Raw genomic sequence first — 23,838 nt, forward strand, 5'->3', positions numbered from 1 at the left:
TATTGTGTACCATTACCCAATTTATGCAATTTAGGCAAATTAGTTGTTCAATTTTATTCTTCACATACTGTTCTTCTCCCATAAATACAAGGGGAAACTTCAGCTCTTCAGCCACTCTCCTATTCATCTGCTGACTGACAGCTTGGGCTGCTTCTGCTCAATGAGAATGTGGTCCTGGTTATTTATCAGCATCTTTCTGGGCATCACTTCCATGCATGGTGAGTTTACACTAGTTCAAAGGAGAAAAGAAAAAAGTAAGAATCTGGGAACTTCTACTAAATTAACTGACAGGTAAGCCGTATTAGTAATAGTAGTAGCAATCGTAGCAGTAGTAGCGTTCGGCAGACTGCAAGGGAAAAATAGAAGCAACAAAGGATAAAAATAGGAAATAGAAAGGGAGCCGATATCTTTGTTGCAGTTTATTTTTAGGCATTCCTATTTAGAGGTACGGGCCACAAGATTCAGGCACTGGTCTGACTTCGGGGGAAGAATGCCTGGGATTGCAGTCTTTAAGAGTTTATGGTATCTCCTGGACAATATCAATGTCTCCTTTTAATTATATAACAAAACCCCAAAGTCCATAATGTGTACATGTGAACAGGTAGTGATGGGATGAGTTTGGAATACAGCAACGGTCATAAGTATGAACCAGTTGCCAAGCATTTGAATTTTGATCACATGATCCTGGGGATCCTACAAATTTTTTGTGTGAAAAATGGTCGTAAGTCACTTTTTTCCTGTGCTGTTGTAACTTTGAATAGCCACTAAATGAACTGTTGTAAGTCAAGGACTACCTGTATTGGATTGCTCTGACTCCTTTGTAGATAAAGGCTGCAGGATTAAACAGCAATTCTTGATTGATTGGATATAATTTATTCCATGGAGGGTTTCTAAGAAAGAATAAACTGGATTGTTTTAATTATATCATAAGGCTAAATTTATATCATAAAACATAAAGATTGTTTTAATTATATCATAAGGACTAACACTGAGTAGGAGATAACAGAGTAAAAGGGCATAGAAATACACAATTTCTGTAATGGCCCCTTCACATACCTTCTCTTCCCCATATTACTGGTAGATCAATTCCACTTGGATTATATAAGTGGGGATAAATAAAATGAGCTGAAATACCGGTATGTAATGACCAAATCCTTGTTTTTACTTCTCTTTGGATCAGATGTCTCTGCCCAGACCTGTCTTTGTGCCCAAGGTTTGTGTGCAAGTGGCTGGGTGCAATATAAGTCTGCCTGCTACAAGGTTGTGAAGCAGCAATACACCTGGACTGAAGCTGAGGCAAGTGATGGGGATGTGGTGGCAGAGCAGACCATGGGGCAATAACATTTGCGACCAAACCTATGGGAGGTTCCCCCTCCCCACACTCTTACATATGAATTGCTTATTGTAATTAATTGGAGAACATTCACAGCCAGCTGAAGTCAACCTGAATGACAACAGGGAGAAAACTCAGTCAGGAGTTTCTCTTGTGGCCCAGGAAACCAAATTTAATGTTTTAATATATTTAATTTTATAGTTTTAATAGGATTTTATGCGCTGTTTTAACTTTTGATTGGGAGCTACCCAGAGTTGATTAGAAGACAAGTGGCTACATAAACATTATGAATGAATGAATGAATGAATGAATGAATGAATGAATGAATGAATGGTTTCTAGTCATTTATCTTGTCTCAGAGCTAGTATGCTGACCTAGTAGTTAGGGATAAATACAATAATAATAAGGTCATCCAGATGATTTTTTTAAAAAATCCAATGTCACATGGTAATTCCTTTGTAGTTGCTTTTTCCCTCGTCTTGCCTTTGGTTTATTGATTAAAGAAAAATATCTGGCTTCCCTTTTTAAACAACTTTGGATAGTTGACAACAACATTGCAATTTGGAACACAACATGCCTTGCAATATAGTGGGCCAAAGGTCTATAAGCATTGATTCTGCCTTTGCTCCCAGCTGCTTAGCCAAGTATCAAAGCTTTGCTGGGGCTCTAGTATATACACTGCTCAAAAAAATAAAGGGAACACAAGCAGAAGACATCCGAGATCTGAATGAATGAAATAGCCTTATTAAATACTTTGTTTGTTACATACAGTAGTTTTGTGTTCCCTTTAGTTGTTTGAGCAGTGTATAAACTATTGTATGTAAAGAACAAAGTATTTAATAAGGCTATTTCATTCATTCAGATCTCGGATGTCTTCTGCTTGTGTTCCCTTTATTTTTTTGAACAGTATACTACGGTATATTATTTTTGGCATGTTAATAAAATTGTGTTGTGTCCTCAAAGTGATTTAGTTGCTTTAAGTGAGCTAGATTTTGATCATGAGAATTGCCAAGAACCACAGACATGCATCTTACTCTCTTCACGTACCTTGCCAACAATAGTGAAGTGCTTTTCCTACAGTAATGTAATTTAGGCAACCTACCATCTAAATCCGCATCTTCTCAAAGATGCAAAGTGCCACAATGCCACAGTTTAGTTAGTTTTACCTAGATATGCACAAGACAATATATTTGCAGGTCACGTTTTGTTTGAGGTCATTGTCCTCTTCCTAGTGTCTAATCTTATGCTAGCTATATTGCTTCTGGGAATAAATAGTGACACCCTATAGAACATTTTAGATTCAGTGATTTTACAGCAACCTGCTCTTTTCTCCTCAACATGATAGCAGATGATATTTGCTTCAAGATATAACAAACCAACAAGCCAACCAGTCTGCCTATTGCATTTGGTGGCACCTCCTGCTTATTCTAGTCAATGGACCTTCGCCTGAAAGCATGGCACTGTCACTTAGGATTCTAAATAATCCGCTAAATGGATCTACTGAGTAATTTGCTTTTGAATCAAAAACAATGATTAAAATTAGACCTGCCTGCAGAACTCTGAGCAATCACTGGCAAAGAGTTAAGATTTTTTGCAGCTCTTTGCTGTCCTCCAAGATTTTGCAGTCTGGATATAGCAGCTTTATTGAAAGATTATTTTTCAACCCGCCCCACTTTATGAATGGAGAATGGGTTTTCACTAAAGCAGCAAAATCTGTAGTATCTTCAAATGTTTGATTGAACCTCTGCATCTGGTTTCAAGCAGTTATCTTGACCTTGTAACACAGTTTTTGAGTTTTCTAGTGGCACACAAACATCTGAAAAGCTCAGTTTAAATACTTCAAAAACATATAATTACATTGATTCGAAAAGCTCGAGTGAAATATTTGATGAGGACGTTTGCATAAGGTTCTTGTGAAACTGATATTCTGGGATAGATAAAACATGGATGTGCTTCACTGTGAATATCTTCTTAGATATCTTGTCAGAGTTACAATCCGACCTCCCACTTGGCCTCCATCCATAGCATGGAAGAAAATGATTTCATTTTTCATTTGATGGGCAAACCAGTGGACTACAACAAAGGAGAGGCCTACTGGATTGGTGCACATGACACCTTCAAGGTAATATTTTTATATCTTAAAAAAGACAACACTAATGCTTAATCACTGATCTGGAAAGGCACCAAGTTTTACCCCCCACTCTCTTTATTCCTGCCTCAGGATAGACAACTCTTAACATGGCAAAGTGTGGTTGATTATGCTTTGTACATCCTTCTCCCAACTGACTTTTCCCATGTATTGTCTTCAACCAATGCCCCCTCTGATTATGGGAACTGATGTCCAGCACATTTGGAGGGTACCAGATTAAAGAAAGTTGGCTCTGCACAAAACATGAAATAATGTTTGTGCTGTTTGAGGAACATGGTAATCCTTTATTCCAGTACACTTATTTTAACAAACTCTGTGAAACTTCCTCAGGAGGGAACCTTTGTGTGGACAGATGGTTCAAGATTTGATTACAACTCATTTTCTTCTGAACAACCTGATGGATTGGAAGGAGAACACTATCTTGGCTCCTGGTTTATACACAATGGTAACTTTCACATATTTATTACATGGTGCCTCATCAGACACCTTGCTACACTTACATTTTTAAAAATACTTGTTGAAGTCGAAAATTAACAAGTTGACAAGTACAAAGCAAAGTCTTTAGCAGGAATGTCTTTAGGCCTTATTAAAATTGCACTTGAAATACAAAGTGCCTTGTGGGGGCTAGCTTTTATTCTAGATACCCGTGTTTCCCTGAAAATAAGACCCAGTCTTATATTTTTGGGCTCCACAATAAGCAATAGGGCTTATTTTGGGGGGATGTCTTATTTTTTTCCACTTCTTCTGCTTGCTCACGGCCACAAGGAGGCAGGAGACCACATGGTGCACCAGTGTCGTCACTGTGAGGAAAGGGGGGCTGCCCCATGCACCTCACACTGGCTTACCTCAGGACCCTGCAGCTAAACCATCCACACTCCAGCACCTGTCTTGTTTTGAGGTGGTGGCTCCAGCAGCCTTGTCCAGCAGGACCCCGCATGGTCGCCAGCCCACTTCTGCTTGCTTGCAGCTGCAACGGAGCAGGCAAGATGAGAGATGGTGGGACAGAGTAGGTGGGCAGGTGTGGGAGGCTCGTCTTCATGTCTCTTGGTTTTCCCATGAGCCACACAGTGCATTAGGATCACCTGCCTTCCCCCCCCCCCACACCTCTGCCTCCATCTGCTGCCACTGTGCGAAGATGAGCCTCCTGTGGCTAGTCACCTGCTCCAGCCCACTGACTCTTGGCTTTCCTGCGTCCTGCGTGGTGCATCCGGATTGTGTGCCTCCCCCCTGCCTCTGCCTGCTGCTTGGACAGGGAATCAACTCACCTATGCTGTGCAGGCTGTGGCTGCTGCCGGACACTGTTGGCCCCGTCCCCTTGCTGCCTTTGGTCCTGACCAGGCCCCTCCACTGATGATAACCTTAACTAAGGCTTATTTTTTGGTAGGGCACATATTATATATTAGGAGCACACTTAGAATCAGGCTAGGGGTTATTTTTGGGGTAGGTCTTATTTTAGGGGAAATGTTATAGAGTGGCCTTATTGATTATGGCACCCCTTTTGTGAATAGGCAGGTTTCAACAATAGCCTTTTTGTGTGTTGTGTCCCTCATATGCTCTCAAAATTTCAAAGGTACCTACCTCTGTCTTAAATTATGCCCATATTACTACTCCCATAGTTATGTTATGTTGTACCACAATCTCAAAGACAGAAATTGTAAGGCTATTTGCTGAACATTAGAAAGCAATTCCTGTGTAGTTTAACCAGTCTAAACTATGATTTTGTTCTTTCTCCTTTAGGAAAGATTTCCTGGAATGATTATGCCAATTGGAGACTCTTATCTGTTTGTAAATACTATCTAGCAAATAGGTAAGAGCTGAAATTATTTTTCTAAAATCTGGGTCTAACTCTTCCATTGTGTTAGGTGCAACACATCAACGGGAGCTGACAGCTTCCAGATGCAATTGCCATACAGCATTTATTTGTTAAAAGAAAAAAGAACTTTCATATCTTGCAATATACTGTGGGTATTTCCCTCTCACTTTATTTCCAGAAATTACTATGACAATGAAAAAGGATGGTGAAATTTTTATTTTATTTTTCTGTTTTGCTTCAATTGTTTTAAACATGATACAAAATTTCACACCAGGTAAAAGTTCTATCCCAAAGCTTTATACCCATTTCATATCCTCAGATTCCCATTCCTAAATGTATTGGGTTAAATTTGCCAGAAGCCTTTCCTTTCAGTGGCAGATCCTCATTTTTCCACGAGAAGCTCTCTCGGTGGAATCAAATATATGCAGGCAACTCTTTGCATGGAAAGAAAATCAGGTGTGCTAATGGGATGCAGATAGTTTCTCAAGTTCTTAAGACTCTGTTTATACATTACTCTGAGCCACAGTTTAGAAACACAGTGCCTGTGTTCATACAGCATGCTAGACCAACATTATGACTCAAGGATGCAGGAACTGGCTTGCAAGATACATACCGTGTTTTCCTGAAAATAAGACCCTGTCTTATATTTTTTTGAATCCTGAAATAAGTGCTTGGCCTTATTGCCATGTGCTCAAAAGCCCGATTGGGCTTATTATCAGGGGATGTCTTATTTTGGCGGAAACAGGGTATTAGTTTTGAAATCCAACCTTTATTACTTCATAAGTAACTCAAGGTGGCATAACACAGCACAACTTTCCCTTCTTATCTTCCCCACAAGAGGTGGCTTGGGCTGAGTGTTGTGTTTGGCGGCCCCGGCAACTGGGGACGCCACCCCGTGATTGGCCAAGAAGCGTGGCCTCCCTAAAGCGGGAGTATCTGTGGTTGCTGATTGGTTATCGTTTGACAAGCTAAGGAGTATAAATAGGCTGTCAGTTCTCCTCAGCCTTGTTCGTGTTTTCTCAATGCCTGTTGCTGTTTAATAAAGTGTTCTGTTTAAACGCAACCTCGGCCTAATTCATGCCTGAACAAACCATTTAACACTGGCGACGAGGAAGAGGAAGAATTCCAATGGCTCCACCGACTTTTGCCCCTTTTGACCCATCCACTGAGGTCTGGGAAGCTTATATGGAACGCTTTGAATGTTTCTTAGAGGCAAACGACTTCACCGACCTTTTTGGAGGTAAAAAGAGAGCTCATTTCTTGAATTATTGTGGCCCTGAGGTTTTCGCGACCGCTCGGGCTTTGTTTGCCCCTACCCCGGTGCACACAGTTGCCTGGGATGTCCTGCGCCTTAAGTTAAAAGACCACTACTCCCCTGCACCTTCCCGATTTGCCCGTCGGTTTCAACTGCGACAGGTGTTACAAGAGGAGGGGGAGTCTATCAATCGTTATGTGGCTCGTTTGAGGACAGCTGCCCTCGATTGTGAATACCGCGACCTTGATGACACACTGGTGGAACAACTGGTGTGTGGCATTAAAGATATCCGTCTGCAAAGACGTTTACTGGCCAAAAAGAATTTAGATCTCCCGACTGCAATCGAGGAGGCACAGGCGGCTGAAATGTCGGACAAATCTATTGCTGACATTAGAAAGTTCTACCCTTCCAGGAGGTTGTCATCTACTACTGTTAACCTGCAAGACGTTGCCTCTGACGAGTCTACGGATGAGGAGGCCGATATTAGTCGTCTACAAGCTTCTAAGCCTAGACCAAAGAACAAATGTTGGCCTATTAAACCTCAGCCCTCTCTATGCTTCAGCTGCGGTGAACAGCATCCAAGGGCGACTTGTCGATTTAGATCTGCAACTTGCCGCCATTGTGGGAAACTGGGCCAGATTGCTCGAGCATGCTGATCTCTGCCCAAACCTGCTGTTTTGCCGAAGTCTCACCGTCCTAAAAAGGAGAAATGTTTCTCGATTTCGCGCGACTGCCGTATCATTGAGGTGACTTCCCTTTCCAGACTACCCAGTAACAACAAACTTTCAATGACAGTGCTCATCGAAGGCGCCTCCTGTCCGATGGAGGTGGACACTGGTTCGGCAAAGTCAATTGTGTCATGGGGGATGTTAAAGCGGCTAATTCCAACGATTCAGAAGAGACGTTTGAAACCCTGCCCTGTCAGATTGAGAGACTACCAGGGGAACTTCATTCCTATTTTAGGACAGGATTCCTTTTTAATTGAAACTGAGGGGTTTGTGGGACTTCTTCCATTGATCGTGGTCAAGGGTTTCCTTCCCAGCCTACTGGGAATGGATTGGTTTCGGGCATTGGGGTTACAGGTATCAGGGATTCACTCCACACATGTGGACAGTTTTGGGGGCCTGTTTAATGAGTTTTCTGACATTTTTGATGGGGGCCTGGGTCAGTATGTGGGCTCCCCCATCTCCCTCAATCTGGACCCCCAGGTTGCCCCGATTAGGCTTAAACTGCGCCGTGTCCCTTTTGCTCTTAGGCCAAAGGTGGACGCGGAATTAGATAAGCTCTTAGCACAAGGTGTCCTTGAGCCAACCGATCACTCTAAGTGGGAGACCCCCATCGTGGTTCCCATCAAACCTGATGGGTCTATTAGGATTTGTGGTGACTTTAAATGCACCCTAAATAAGGCGTTGACAGCTAATCCTTACCCTGTTCCTGTAGTTCAACATCTACTACATTCCCTAGGCCCAGGGTCCATTTTTGCCAAATTAGATTTGGCCCAGGCGTATCAACAGCTCCCGGCGGATGATGCCTCGGCTGAGGCTCAAACCATTGTGACCCACCGTGGAGCTTTTAAGTGTCGGCACCTCCAGTTTGGTGTGAACGTAGCCCCGGGCCTCTTTCAAAATTTAATGGAGCGTCTTTTGCAGGGCCTGCCGGGGGTAGTGCCTTACTTTGACGATGTGCTTGTCTCCGCTTCGTGTCGGGGCGAGCTCATCGAACGAGTAAGGGCTGTCTTCCTCCGTTTCCGTGAATCAGGCTTAAAATTAAACAAGAGCAAGTGCAAAATTGGTGTTTCCCAAATTGAATTCTTAGGCTACTTAGTGGATGGTAAGGGGATCCGTCCCACCCCATCTAAGGTCGCTGCCATTAAGCATGCACCGGTGCCCACCTGCCGGGCTGAGTTGCAATCCTTTTTGGGTCTCTTAAATTTTTATAATGTATTTTTACCCCACAAAGCCACGGTAGCCGAATCCCTCCACCGGTTGCTGTCCAAAGCAACTCCCTGGGTTTGGACAAAAGTACATGACCACGCATTCCAGGTGGTTAAAGACCTGTTATCTTCGTCAGCTGTGTTAGTCCAATACAGCTCAAATTTACCCCTCACTCTGACAGCTGATGCGTCCCCATTTGGAATTGGGGCGGTGTTGAGTCACCGTTTTCCGAATGGGTTAGAAGCACCAATAGCGTTCTACTCGAGGACTTTGTCCTCCGCAGAACGTAACTACAGTCAGCTTGACCGGGAGGCTCTCGCGGCTGTCGCTTCTATCAAACGCTTTCACGAATATGTGTATGGCAGGCCGTTTGAATTAGTAACAGATCATAAACCCCTGTTAGGGTTACTGGATGGTTGCCGCCAAATGCCTCTGGTCATGTCCCCTCGCATGTCCCGGTGGTCAGTATTCCTGGCCGCTTATAACTACTCATTAGTCTACAGACAGGGTAAGCTCATTCCCCACGCGGACGCACTGAGTCGTTTCCCTTTGCCAGCCCCTGTGCTGGATCCATCTCCGGCCCTGCCCATCCTTCTGGTGGACGAGTTGTCATTACCACTGACCTCCACTGACATAGCAGCCCACTCCCTCTGTGACCCGATCCTCTCTCAGGTTCTCCACTGGGTTACTAAGGGGTGGCCTTTAGGGCAGGTGCCTCCTGCTTTTGCTCCTTACCGTACCCGCCAAAATGAGTTATCGGTCCACCTAGGGTGTCTACTGTGGGGACACAGGGTTGTGGTTCCTCCCTCCCTCCAGCCTGAGGTTCTTAGATGTTTACATACAGGCCACCCAGGCATCGTACGTATGAAAGAGTTAGGGCGTAGTTATGTGTGGTGGCCCTTATTCGACCACGATGTCTCTGCATGGGTCTCCGGGTGTCAGTCTTGTCAGCTCTCCCGGCCAGCCCCTCCGTCCACCCCGTCCAGGGATTGGGAAACTCCCCGCGGCCCCTGGTCGAGGCTGCACCTGGATTTTGCCGGCCTTTTCCGGGGCCGAAATTTCTTAATCGTTGTGGATGCCCTATCAAAATGGGTGGAACTGGAACTCATGCCTTCCACAACCGCCGAGGCCACTGTTAGGGTATTACGACGCCTTTTTACCACCATCAGGGATCCCTGATGTGATCGTTACTGATAATGGACCTCAGTTCATCTCTGCCACTTTCCAGTCTTTCCTCGCGAGTTTAGGAACCCGTCACGCCCAGATTGCCCCTTACCGGCCGTCAGGGAATGGTTTGGCTGAACGGGCTGTGCGGTCTGCCAAGGACGCGTTGGCCCGGTTTACCTCGGGGAGCTGGCAGGACAAGATTGACACTTATCTGTTTGCTCAACATGTGACTCCTTGCCCGCTCACCCATTGCAGTCCTGCGGAGGTTTTGATGGGGCGGCGGCTGCGAACAGTGATGGATCGTTTGCACCCTACCTATGCTCCAGAGGGCTATCAGGGTGTTAGTGTGGGGCTCAGAGCATTTAAGGAAGGAGACCTGGTGTTTGCCAGAAACTATGGGGGCGAACCTTGTTGGTTACCGGGACGGGTGATAGATGTAACCGGCCCCTGTTCTTACAGGATTCAACTGACTGATGGTCGATCGTGGCGCCGACACACGGACCAACTGAGGGGCCGACAAGATACCCCATCAGACGCTGGGGACAGAAGAGACCCAAGCGTAGTCCTACAAGAGGCAACACCACCCAGATATGCCCCGGTGGCCGTCACACTTCCTCCTACCCCCCGGGGGCTGAGTCTCACCCAAGACTTACCAGCACTTCCGGATATCCCCATTGGCTATGATGGCTCGCCGGCCACGCCAGCTCCTGACACTGATCTGTCCCCCTTCGCCGCTGCAGCCGCGCTGGCGCTGAGACATTCATCTCGTCTGTGCAAGCGCCCAGAGTACATTAAAATCTGTTCAAGCCAGGGGTGAAGGAGTGTTGTGTTCGGCGGCCCCGGCAACTGGGGACGCCACCCCGTGATTGGCCAAGAGGCGTGGTCTCCCTAAAGCGGGAGTATCTGTGGTTGCTGATTGGTTATCGTTTGACAAGCTAAGGAGTATAAATAGGCTGTCAGTTCTCCTCAGCCTTGTTCGTGTTTTCTCAATGCCTGTTGCTGTTTAATAAAGTGTTCTGTTTAAACGCAACCTCGGCCTAATTCATGCCTGAACAAACCATTTAACACTGAGAGTGCCTCGTCAGAAGCCACCTAGCTGGCTTTCATGCCTAAAGTGGGACTAGAAATCACAGTCTCCTGGTTTCTAGCCTGAAGTCTTCACTATTAGACCAGACAACTCATTTTATGACCACACATTATGGTCACCTCCCTTCTTTAACCTGCCCTTCTCTCAAGCTAGCCAGTTATTCTCATTGGGGTTTAGCTTAGAGTCATGTGATAAGCCAGCTCCATATTCAGAGCAGCCAGTCTCCATAACTTAGCATAAATTCCATCTCTTCTTTCTGCTGCAATACTAGCCAGCAATATCACCATATTCCCATTCGTTTATGTGAAATGCTTTAAGTTTTGCACTTGAGAATCAGGTTATTCATTCTGCACACTGGGGCATATTAATCTAGGAATCATTTGCTCAAATACAGGGAGGATTATTTCTAAGGACACAATTTGCAAAGCTGGTGTAACATATGTGTTTGTGGTTTGACTATCAGCTTCTTTCTTTCCTAAACAGAGGATGCTCTTCTTGTTCGGAGATATGAGAGACACATTCACGAGGTGCAGAAGGCTTATTTCTACCCTAGAGGATTATTCTGTGAAGCTTTGCTTTTCTATAGCAATTTTCTAGAGAAACTTGCTTCAGTGCAGATCAAATTATTTGTCCTATTCTGTAGGAGCAACTGGATTTTACCAGTATAGATTCTTTTTAAAATCATTTTTATTGAGATGCAAATAAAAATAGTTTCTTGGTTTTATGGCTGCTCATGTTATTATTTGATTCAGGAACTTACAACAACTTTATACTGTGGACTACTGATAATCCGTCTGAAGATTAAAGTGTAAAATTACCCAAGGATTTAATAGCAGTGAACCTGAAATAATAGCCATACATATTAATTTCATCCTTTTTAATAAATAAGTAGTATCAAGTCCCAGATTACTTGGATTCCAGTGAACTCATTGAAAATACTTCTACGGCAATTTATATAAACTAATAATTAAGTATCTAAATGAGCAAATTAACAATTGTTCTGTTTATTCCATAATCCATTCCATTATTCCTGAAATCCTTGATGGATGACAAATACCTTTCTTTCATGTGCAAAAAATTCAGGTAGCTTTTTGTGTGTGAAGGCAACAGTGGAATCAAGAAAATTCTGAAGAAAATGATTAGTACACTATTACATTGCCAAGAGGATTAACACCTTTCAGATGAAGCTTGACTCGGAGTACTCCATCCACTTGTACCCAGGACTCAGCATTACTTTTGAGAATTTCTGTGTTATTCTGTTTCTGATAAAATGCCATTCACAAGGATGACAACCTCATATACCACTCACAAAATCCCTTTTAAGTCCTCTGAATAGCTACTTTCTAGCTAAGGTAAACCATTGGAAATTGGCAGATATGGTAGTATGTGAAGTAAGGTAGGAAGATAAGTTTAAAAAATCTAAGCATCTGCATACTCACTTGGCCTGGTGAACCATAGTATTTTTCTGAAAAAAGATGTATAGAATAGTCCTGCTATCTTAAAAGTATCCATAGGTGGTGATAGGTAAACTATAGTTGAATTTAACATGCTATAAGAAAACAGCTGTTTATTCATGATCACGGATAAAATACCTATTTTATTATGTGTCAACAAATTGTTGTAAACTTAGTGGCAACATAGATTTTCTCCAGATGATCCCTCCCTAACCTGATCCTTAAATCTTCTAATGGTGTGCCCATCACCGTTATAACTGAGGCCAGCCACCAAATATGTTAAACCTTGGAGTTTAGTATGTAGAAATCTATATAGGCTCTCTGAATTGTCAAAAGCACCTTTCTCTCAGGAGTAATACAGGTAGCCATCGACTTACAACAGTTCATTTAGAGACCATTCAAAGATGCTTCATTGAAAAAAGTGGCTTATCACCATTTTTTTACATTTATAACCATTGCATTTCCCTGGCCATGTGATCAAAATTCAGATGCTTGACAACTGACTCATACTTATGAGGATTGCAGTGTCCCAGGGTCATGTGATCCCCTTTTGTGACCTGGCAAGCAAAGTCAGTGGGGAAGCCAGATTCACTTAACAAACAGGTTACTAACTGAACAACTGCAGTGATTCACTTAACAACTGTAGCAAAAAAGGTTGTAAAATGAGGGAAACCTACTTAACAAATGTTTCATTTAGCAACATGAATTTTGGACTCAACTGAGATTATAAATTGAGGACTACTGTAGTTGCATTTTTCCTGTTTCATATTTCAACTCAAAGATTAAGAATTGTTCCATAAACCTCTTGATAAGAAGTTAGGCAGTTGAATTTTGGAGTCAAGGGATGCAGAACTTAGAAGAATTAACTTCTAGTCTGCCTCAGACACTAAGCCAGATCTTCCTACTAGGAAGAGGCTCAAAAAATGTCCATAAAAGGCATGGGGAATAACCTGCCGTTTTCCACTGGCTTGGATTACAGTTCCCATAATCCCCAGGCGTAGTGAAGGGCCTTGTGTTGGGGAAGGTTGGACTATGGGACAGGAATAAGAAGGCAAGCCTCATCCCTACCAAAGCCTCTGCTTAGAAATAAGCCCTTCGAGGAGTTGCGTGAGATTTCTCCGCGACGGCATCAGAACTACCAGACCTGGAATTCCTCATGCAAAGAGACGCCGCTTGCACAAATGACAAGGACTACGAATCAGCCGTGAAGGGCGACTTATATCAAAGCAGGAAATCCACAATTTCAGGGTTTTTGTTCGTCTGTCACATATGATGATTCGGCAAATCCGTTCTAATTTCTTCCTGCAATTTGTGGTCCATTTGTTTGCTCACCTTTAAAATGCAACTGGTTTCTTTGTTTCCTGTGAATTTGGAAAAAGGCAACTTTTCTTTGCAAAAGCGGGGGGGGGGGGAAGAGAAGAGAGGGCGGGGGAGAGAGAAGAGAGAGAGGGAGGGAGGGGGAGAGAGACAGAGGGAGAGAGAAGAGAGAGAGACAGGGAGGTAAAGAGGAACAGATAGACACACACACACACAGGGAGGGAGGGGGAGAGAGACAGAGGGAGGAAAGGGGGAGAGGGAGGGGCAAAGGGAGGGAGAGAGCAGAGGGAGACTGTGAGGGAGGGAGGAGGAGAGAAAAAGAGGGAGGGAGAGAAAGACAGACAGAGGGAGGGAGAGAGAAAGAAAGGGAGGGAGGGAGAGAAAGAGAGGGTGGGTGAGACAGAGGGAGGGAGGGTGAGAGAGACAGGGAGGGAAAGGGGGAGAGGGAGGGACAGAGGGAGGGAGAGAGGAGAGAGACTGAGGGAGGGAGGGAGGGAGGAGGAGAGAAAAAGAGAGGGAGGGAGAGAGAGACAGACAGAGGGAGGGAGAGAGAAAGAAAGGGAGGGAGGGAAAGAAAGAGAGGGTGGGTGAGACAGAGGGAGGGAGGGAGAGAGACAGAGGGAGGGAAAGGGGGAGAGGGAGGTACAGAGGGAGGGAGAGGGAGACTGTGAGGGAGGGAGGAGGAGAGAAAAAGAGGGAGGGAAAGACAGACAGAGGGAGGGAGAGAGAAAGAAAGGGAGGGAGGGAGAGAAAGAGAGGGTGGGTGAGACAGAGGGAGGGAAGGGGAGAGAGACAGAGGGAGGGAAAGGGGGAGAGGGAGGGACAGAGGGAGGGAGAGGAGAGGGAGACTGTGAGGGAGGGAGGGAGGAGGAGAGAAAAAGAGGGAGGGAGAGAAAGACAGACAGAGGGAGGGAGAGAGAAAGAAAGGGAGGGAGGGAGAGAAAGAGAGGGTGGGTGAGACAGAGGGAGGGAAGGGGAGAGAGACAGAGGGAGGGAAAGGGGGAGAGGGAGGGACAGAGGGAGGGAGAGGAGAGGAGACTGTGAGGGAGGGAGGGAGGAGGAGAGAAAAAGAGGGAGGGAGAGAAAGACAGACAGAGGGAGGGAGAGAGAAAGAAAGGGAGGGAGGGAGGGAGGGAGAGAAAAAGAGGGTGGGTGAGACAGAGGGAGGGAGGGAGAGAGACAGAGGGAGGGAAAGGGGGAGAGGGAGGTACAGAGGGAGGGAGAGGGAGACTGTGAGGGAGGGAGGAGGAGAGAAAAAGAGGGAGGGAAAGACAGACAGAGGGAGGGAGAGAGAAAGAAAGGGAGGGAGGGAGAGAAAGAGAGGGTGGGTGAGACAGAGGGAGGGAGGGAGAGAGACAGAGGGAGGGAAAGGGGGAGAGGGAGGGACAGAGGGAGGGAGAGGAGAGGGAGACTGTGAGGGAGGGAGGGAGGAGGAGAGAAAAAGAGGGAGGGAGAGAAAGACAGACAGAGGGAGGGAGAGAGAAAGAAAGGGAGGGAGGGAGGGAGAGAAAAAGAGGGTGGGTGAGACAGAGGGAGGGAGGGAGAGAGACAGAGGGAGGGAAAGGGGGAGAGGGAGGGACAGAGGGAGGGAGAGGAGAGGGAGACTGTGAGGGAGGGAGGGAGGAGGAGAGAAAAAGAGGGAGGGAGAGAAAGACAGACAGAGGGAGGGAGAGAGAAAGAAAGGGAGGGAGGGAGGGAGAGAAAAAGAGGGTGGGTGAGACAGAGGGAGGGAGGGAGAGAGACAGAGGGAGGGAAAGGGGGAGAGGGAGGGACAGAGGGAGGGAGAGGAGAGGGAGACTGTGAGGGAGGGAGGGAGGAGGAGAGAAAAAGAGGGAGGGAGAGAAAGACAGACAGAGGGAGGGAGAGAGAAAGAAAGGGAGGGAGGGAGAGAAAGAGAGGGTGGGTGAGACAGAGGGAGGGAGGGGGAGAGAGACAGAGGGAGGGAAAGGGGGAGAGGGAGGGAGAGAGGAGAGGGAGACTGTGAGGGAGGGAGGAAGAGGGGGAGAGAAGAGAGGGATGGAGAGGGAGGAAGATTCCGAATTGCCGGAAATGGGATCTTGTGACAAACTAAGCTACTCAGATAACCCAAAACACTGTTCCAAGCGTCGTCATTAATCAAATCGATTCGAAGATATCTAACGCCCTCAGAACACCCAATTGGCACCAGCAGCTCCTCACAGACGTTCGGCATTAAGAGGAGGGGGGAGGGGGGGAGAAGAAAAAAAAAATAACACTACCAGAAGTGGGGTTCGAACCCACGCAGACTCACGTCTATTGGAACTTAAGTCCAACGCCTTAACCACTCGGCCATTCTGGTAATATCCAGAAAAGAATTCGGAAGGCTTGGGAACAAACTGACATTGGAGTAACACATTTCCCGCCGAGCCGATGGAGCAGCAGCGCCAATTTCCTCCGCCCAAAGTTCGGCTTCATAAGCCACTCAGGCGCACGCGACCTGCGCTGCTCTGATTTCGCTTTAGGCCAGTGTTTCTCAACCTTGGAAGCTTGAAGATGGGTGGACTTCAACTCCCAGAATCCCCCAGCCAGCGCTGCTGGCTGGGGGATTCTGGGAGTTGAAGTCCACCCATCTTCAAGCTACCGAGGTTGAGAAACACTGCTTTAGGCGAAGACTTCACCTGCTGGCAAATTGGCCCCGCCTAAAATGAGGAGCCGAGGAGCCAATCCCGTCGCACCTGGAAGCGTCAGCCAATACGCTCCGTGCATCCCGAGCGGGTCTCCCCCTCCCCTTTTCTCGGGAATGAAACAGACACTCTCTCGGGGCGGAGAGTCTCAGTTGCCGCGACTTTAGAGTGGGGTGGGAAGCATCGGTGTGGATTCCTCTCCCGAAGGGAAAGAGGCAACCGGGATCCTCCAGCTCCTTTTCTCTCCTTCCCTCCCGGACTGGGGGCATCCTGCCTTGCCCCTCAAGTCCAGACAAACCATTTCATCCCGGTCCTTTCGCATCCACCAATAAGCTTCTAGACCTCATCCTTTTTCCCTCGTACGCATTCTGACAGCAGAGCCTGTGGGTTAAGGAAAAGTTGCAGGAGGGATCTCGAGATGGTTGAGGTCAAGGCAAGTCCACTTACCCAGTGGACCTAGCACCCTGCTCGCACCCCGTGATCGGCCCTGTCCAAACCATTGGCAGCAGGGAGCGCGGCTTCAGATTTAAAATTGCTGGACTGGTTGCATGATTTTGGTTTCCGATAAACGCTAAACATGGATTTAGAGTAAAAAAAAAACAAAAAACACTACTTTTATAATCTCATTCGTAACTTTTATTTTATTTTATTTATTTTATATTTTATTTTATTTATTTTATTTTATTTTGCTGACGACTGCTTCATTCCAGATGTGACTGCAGTTCTAAGCTCAAAGTAACTGCTTTGGTGTCTCTGTTTTCTTTTTACATTCCAGTAAAGTATGTAGGAAGTTATACATTTAAGAGAAGGAACAGAAAGAACTTGCAGGGCTTTGTGGCAGAGATTTCTGAAGAACCCCCAGATTTGCAAGTAATACGTTTTGAGTTTCACCAGAGGCTTCCCCCCCCCCTCCCCCCCCCCCCCCCCCCCCGCGAATGACAAGCATGTAATGAATTTTAGTTATTAAAGATTTGCCTGAGGTTCCACAGGTAAGGTAAGTTCCAGAAGGGTCCTTATGATCACTCTATATTTTGCTCCTGATTTACAGACTGTGTTGTTATCTTTCATCAAAAGATTTATAGAGAATTTACAGCACCGCCATATAAGTGAGCCTAAAGCTGTTTTAAGTTCTAATAAGCGAACTTAGTGCTGTAACATTAACTCTTATTATTGAGTTCATTTTTGTTAAATAAGGTTATGAAAATAAGTGAGATGATCCAAAAGTTTTGTCTGGATTACCAGACAACATCTTGCCAGTTTATAAAGGGCCATAGAAGTCACTTTTATTACCACTGCATTTTTAAAAAAATAGACAAAAAAATCTGTTTTGGCTTTTCCAGAATTGTCACAAGCAAAATATTGCAATATATGAAGTCTAGCATACTTTCATTCTTCAGCAATGTATATAATTTGCAATTATTCTTGGAATTCCATTATTAAAATCACAATTTTCTTGATGAATCTTTGCAGTGAAATAGGTATAGGAGAGATCCATTTTCTGGGTCTAATATTAACATTTCCTCACACATCCTTTGAATATGCACAATTCTAATGGTACTGTGCTATTGTGCTAGCATTTTCCAGCTGTCAGAGTTCACATTCAGTAATCTCAAACCTCTTAACAAAGTATCAGAGCTAGAAAAGTTTTTGAAACTGGACGAGGCAGCCTCCCAACCTGTACCAATTTTTGGATTGCCTACCAACTTAAAAAAAAGTATTTTCAAAACAAGGTTAAAAATTGTAATTACTGCCTCTGAAGCAGTTGACTTGGGGTTCTTGAAATGTGCTTTATGTTCAGAACTGAAGAACATTATGTTCAAATTGCAGAAACTTAGTAGTATTTCCTAATACAGTATTGCTTAACATTACAAGTTTGACCAGTTTGTATGCAGAGTTATTTCAAAATTTTCCACCCTCCTAAATACAATTGTCCGCAAAGTAGTCCAGCTTTTATGTAGAATCCTGAGATCTTGCTTGCATTTCTCCAGAAATATGAGGAAACTGATTTTTCTTTTATATTGTAAATGCAGTCTAATGCATTTGTGCTGTCGTTCTACAATGCCGTCCTTCAAATTCTTTATCTAAAAATTGTGCTTACCAGTTCCATGGATAAAGCAGGATATATTCCCAGATTACTATGAAGTATATTTAGAGAAGTATGTGCTACAGAGGCTTATTCATTTACATGGAATCTTCCATATCTTTGTGGGGAAATGTTACTAGGCTGCGCTACAAATAGGCAGCTACTGGTGTGATGGGGTCATTGATTTTGTACTTCAGCCAACAGAAGCAACCAGTGCTCAAAAAATAGAAGCGTATGCCTGACACTTAAACCACATCCAGACAGAACTGACGTCTTGTTCTCTTTCTGGGTGTCAAATCCCCAGCTGCCTATATCACTTTACTGATCAGTCTTGATCTGCAACATTGGTTTCAAATGGACTTCTAGCAGATGGCACTACTCAAGGAAGGGCCTAGTTCTACTTAAGATGTTTTATCACCTGAAGCAAAGAACATGGTGTCCAGTACTTGCTGTTTAAGGGCAAAGCCCAAAGGAATCAAGTTACTGCAGAAGACTCAGAGTTGGGTGGGAAGTATTATTGAAGGCAAGAGGAAAAATGTAGCAACACTTCAACCACACCCATGCCATTTAAAGCATCCCAGAACTAAATACAGCAGCAGTGAAGAAAGGTATTTGAGGTACTAGGTTTTTTTTGAAACAAGGAAGACTTAACATCTTTCATGTTACAGATTGGAATGGGGAGAGCTTTAGAAAGGCTTCTTTCACAGGGTTTCAGCTCAGAAAACTCGCCAATGTTAACTTTTTTTTTTTAAAAAAAGAGAGAAACTACAAATCATGTGAAAAGAAAGTAGACCTTTGAGTTCTATGGTTTTACATATCAGAACATTTTTAAAAAATCACCTGGTCCTTAGCAGTTCCTAAAATTAGGAAAATACCACCTCAGATGAACAAGAGCACATGACCTATAACACCATGTCATCATTTATTTTACAAAAAGAAAGCCAAAACAGAGAAGCCATGTGTGAAAAACTAAGTACACCTTATGATTCGAAATCTTGTAGAATCACCATTAGCAGCAATAACTCAAGAGTGATTGTTTTCTGTAGGACTATCAGTCTCTCACATAATTGTGGAGGAATTTTGATCCACTCACAACATTGCTTCGGTTCATTTGTCTATACACAGCTCTCGTGAGGTCCTGCCACAGCATTTCAATTGGGTTGAGGTCTGGACTTTGGGCCATTGCAACACCTTACATTTTTTTTCCAGCCATTCTGTTGTAGATTTGCTGGTGTGGTTGGGATCATTGTCCTGTTGCAGGACCCAGTGTTGGCCAAGCTTTAGTTGTCAGACAGATGGCCTCACATTTGATTCTAAAATACTTTGGTATACACCAGGGATCTGCAATCTTAAATACTCAGTGCCATTTGGACCCGTTTCCCACAGAAATGAAAACACCAGGAGCCACAAAACCTAGGTGGGCGTGGCCAACTCAATGTCACTCACTTCCACCAGTCACATGACCCCCATAGCCATGCCTACCCAGCTGGTCATTAGGGCAGAGAATCAGTTGTTAAAAAACACTGGGAACCACAAAAATTTTTGACATCTCTCCCCTCCCTGTCTGTGTATCTCTGTCTACCCCTCCGTCTGTATCTCTCTCTCTCTGCCCTAGCCGCTTCTTCATCCCCTGCCGTCGCCCTTACCTTCTCAGGCCAGGTGAGGAGTGACTGAGAGGGGAGGGCAAGGGGTGGGGTGGGGCCAGCCAGTGGTGGGATCACCTGACAGGGAGCCACAGCAGAGGGCCCGGAGAGCCACATGCAGCTCCGGAGCCACAGGTTGCTGACCCCTGGTATACACAATATTCATGATTGTGCCTAGGTCCTGTGGTTGCAAAACGAGCCCAAATCATCACATCTCCATAGGCATGCTTGATGGCTGGCCTGAGATGTTTGTGCCAATATGCTGTGTTTGGTTTTTGCAAAATGTGACACTATGTATTGTGGCCAAATATATCCACCTTGGTCTCATCTGTCCAAAGGATGGTGTTCCAGAAGCCTTGTGATTTGTTCAGATGCAACTTGGCAAACCTAGCCAAGCCGTGCTGCCATGTTCTTTTTAGAGAGAAGAGGCTTTCTCCTGGCAACCCTTCCAAACAAACCATACTTGTTCAGTCTTTTTAAAATTGTACTGTCATGAACTTTGCTTTTAACGTGCTGCGGCCTGTAGAGTCCAAGATGTAGCTCTTGGATTTTTTACAATTGATCTGAGCATTGTACTGTCTGAGCTTGGGATGAAGTTGCTGGGACATCCATTCCTGGGAAGATTGGCAACCATCTTGAATATTTTCTGCTTGTGAATAATCTTCCTCCCTGTAGAATGATGGACTTTAAATTGTTTGAAAATGGCCTTATAACCCTTCCCAGAACAATGGCAGCAACAATTCCTTCTCAAAGATCATTGCTGATATCATTGTATTAACACATACCTCAATACCTGAGATCAGTAAACTCCTAAAACTTCAGCTTTTATAAAGGTAGTCACACTTGCTGATGATCAGTTGATCTAAGGATGCTCAATTAGCAGCACCTGGCTGCTACTTAGCTCTTCACACCTATGGAAGCAGTAAATGTGTACTTAAGTTTTTTCCACACATGGCTTCTTCATTCTTTTTGTAAAATAAATGGCATAGTTTTATATGTCATGTGTTATTGTTCATCTGAGGTTGTATTTGCATACTTTTAAGAACTGCTAAAGACCAGCTGATGATTTTTACTATGTCCTGATACATAAAATGATAGAACTCAAGAGGGTGTACAGGTACATTTCTTCTTACTCAGATAAAACAAGTGAATGAAACCACTTCATCTGCCTGTATAACTGATTTTAAACAGGCCTGATCACCAATTGTTTTCAGGGTAAACTCAGTTAAACTACCAATTCTTCTTAATCTTGGATAATATATTTGTCTAATTAGTTCCATTGAAGCTTGATGAAAAGCAACACCTACAGTAGAGGTACCATTAGAGAGAGTTAGAGAAACTAAGTTCTTTCTTTTAGGTCTTTCCAAATGTTTTTCCCCCATCAGGTGTTGATTAATATAAATTCACAGATTGTGTGTGTTCACAGAGTCTATGTATATTTATCTGCCATGAGTAAAGATCTTTTAGATGTGAGATATTATCCCTAGAGGCAGGCAAAAAAGGAACAAGAATCAATACAAGTGTACAATACTGCCAGACATTTCTCATTAAGAATTAATACCTCGAAATAGGTAAAAACTACATTGCTACATTGATAAAAATGGCTCATTAGTAGCTTTGGCAAAACATTAACCGTTCTTTTCTTCCGCTCTTCCCTTCCATTGTTCATTGGTTGGACCCAATCAATAGCAGAAAGTATTCACTGTCCAAATTTCAAGGGAGCTCCTTGCCAGCCATTTTAAGATTCATAACCCAAATGCAAAAGGAAGTCCCAATTATAGCGAGCTCCATTTTTTTCCCCAGTCTCAAGAACTAATGTAAATTGGAAAAATTAGGGAGGGCAAAGGATAGTTCAGTTGGTGTATGTTATTTTCAACAAAACTCACCTGATGAAATTTAAAAGGGTTAGGCGTGAGGCCAAACCACCTCAAGTTTTGATACTTAACAAAGGCACAAATGAACCTTCGTGGGTATTTCAGGTTTTATTATTTAATTTAGGTTTTTGAAAAAAAAAAAAAAAGACAATCCCCCTCCCCTCAAAACAAACCCAACCACAATAGAATTGCAAAGATAGTCTCTCTCCCGCTTTTCTTTTTATTTTTAAAAAAGCCCAACATTGTCCCACTAAGGGAGGCCCTGGCCTCCGCCGGCTGCAGAAAAAAAGGCTTCCATTAGGGACCAAGCCACAGTGTACACACTGTACCCCAAGACTCAGTTTACTTCTGTTGAGCAGCAGTGTTGGGCTGCCTCATTTCTCCCAACCAGCAAGCACCACTGTTGCCTCTTCTTCCTTACAGGCTAAAGTTGAAAAGTGGGGGGGGGTGTAAAACAAAAACAAAACAAGGAGCAAAAACACAAAAGGAAGGCACCTCAAAGTGTGATCCTTAGCCAAGGGCATGGGCAGTCTTTGCCCCCCACCCCATCCCTACCCACATGTATACCTCGCCTGGGCAGGCTCTTTACACTTTGCCACTTCTGCACAGTGACAACAGCTTTTCACTCTCAGGATCTGGTTATGGCAGCTGTGACCAAACAGCCCAGACCAGTTTGGGCTGTTCCCAGTCTCCTCATTTTACAAAAGAATCAATGAACTCCTGGCTTGAGCTGGCACAGAGTGAGGAGCTTTAGGAGTGACGCCACTAAGCTCCAACTCTGCCTATGTTGAATTATTCGTTATTTTAAAGGCAAGACAATCTGTTCTTAGGTAATGGTTCCTGTACAGCATTTTTGTGGATCTGGGGCCCAGTGGAAGAAAGCAGCAGAGGCTAGTGTTACCAAATAGGGGTCTAAAGAATAAAAAGAACAGAAATCAGAACAAAAATTAGATCTCTCTCTACATATATATAATATACATATAAACAGATGTGCATTAAGCCAGAAGTTGCTTTAGAACAGGGAGGCTTCTATCTTGCATCATTGCCCATCCAAGTGCACAATTTGGGAGAAGGTGCTAGGGCCTGGTGTGAAGAGTAGACCTGAAAAGGGAAAACTACATTTTGATTTTGCAATACCAAGCGATCAGCTGGTGATCCTCAAAGAAAAGATGAACCTTTGAAGATACAGCTAATCGCTTTCCTATCTATGTGAACTGAGAGATACAAGAGCTTTGGTTTCCATCTTTTCCCTCTATTCAATATGGTTAGGAAGTCTTCCTTGTCCTAAGGATGCTATACAGGGTTTAGGGCAGAAAAAAACAAGAAAGTAACCCCTCTGGTCAAAATGATAGGTCTTCCTGTTCCTTTTCAACCACCTCTGGGCAAACAAAGAGTCTTGCTGCTTGCCATTGCCTTATGAAAGTTGAAAAGGGGGTATAATTGATACAGCACCAGAAAGCTGGAGAAGAGGGCAGGTGTCAATCCACACGTTCTCTTCTTCCTCCCCAAACTACCTGTATAGTGGTGTGAGCAGGGAAGTGGAAAATGCAGTCCTCTATGCCTATTTTTCCCTAACCATCCAGGAATCCAGACACCAACTTCAGCTTCATTCAGCTAAGGCAATCCAGCCAATCACCACTGCTGGATTCTGGTTTGGGTGATTTGAGTCAAAACAATTGATTAAGACAGACAAGTCAGTGAGAAAAGCACGAGCCAAAAAGTCACATGATCAGCTGCTTCCCTCCACTCTTCGTCCACTACCTCTTCCTGGGAAGAGTCCTGCTGCTTCCAGCTCAGAAGATATCAGGGCACACGTTCCAGTCCTGTTTCTCTTTGCTTTCCCAATAGCCTCCCCTGTATACATGGGACACCTCCTTGGTGTCAGGATCTTTCTTCCGTTCAAACCACAATGCCTTGTAGGGATCGTACGGGGTTCCTGCGCAAGGGAGGCAGCAGAAGAGAAGGGTGAGAATTTTCAGACTGATGAAAAAAAGGTGTTAGACAGGCTATTTCTCCTGGGAATGCGACACTAAAACTTCCTTCTTCGACAGTTTAAAGGTAATCATACCTCCATACAAATAGCATCT

At 44.4% G+C, this 23,838-nt stretch overlaps 2 protein-coding genes and 1 non-coding gene across 4 annotated transcripts in view; 1 reads left to right on the top strand and 2 right to left on the bottom strand.

Moving 5' to 3' along the window:
* Nucleotides 1–160: 160 nt before the first annotated feature.
* Nucleotides 161–11,249, top strand: LOC139327441 (C-type lectin LmsL-like). Its single transcript, XM_070957270.1, has 6 exons — nucleotides 161–218; nucleotides 1,181–1,296; nucleotides 3,309–3,455; nucleotides 3,813–3,927; nucleotides 5,220–5,289; nucleotides 11,222–11,249. Exons 1-6 carry the CDS (start codon nucleotides 161–163, stop codon nucleotides 11,247–11,249), a joined length of 534 nt encoding a protein of 177 aa, XP_070813371.1.
* A 4,494-nt stretch (nucleotides 11,250–15,743) lies between these two features.
* TRNAL-UAA (transfer RNA leucine (anticodon UAA)) lies at nucleotides 15,744–15,826 on the bottom strand. The gene has a single exon. It is a non-coding gene; the product is annotated as a tRNA-Leu (tRNA).
* Nucleotides 15,827–21,851: 6,025 nt separating this feature from the next.
* The window catches only part of OSBP (oxysterol binding protein), a 29,105-nt gene continuing 27,118 nt past the window's right edge, over nucleotides 21,852–23,838 (bottom strand). For both annotated transcript variants that reach the window (XM_070931397.1, XM_070931405.1), the window contains exon 14: nucleotides 21,852–23,687. In XM_070931397.1, the coding sequence (XP_070787498.1) occupies nucleotides 23,545–23,687 (143 nt within the window). In that variant the 3' untranslated portion in view covers nucleotides 21,852–23,544. The remainder of the gene's footprint in view (nucleotides 23,688–23,838) is intronic.

The sequence above is a fragment of the Pituophis catenifer genome, unplaced genomic scaffold, assembly GCF_029215685.1.
Source record: "Pituophis catenifer annectens isolate HBS135680 unplaced genomic scaffold, rPitCat1.0.hap2 SCAF_1, whole genome shotgun sequence".
NCBI lineage: Eukaryota > Metazoa > Chordata > Lepidosauria > Squamata > Colubridae > Pituophis > Pituophis catenifer.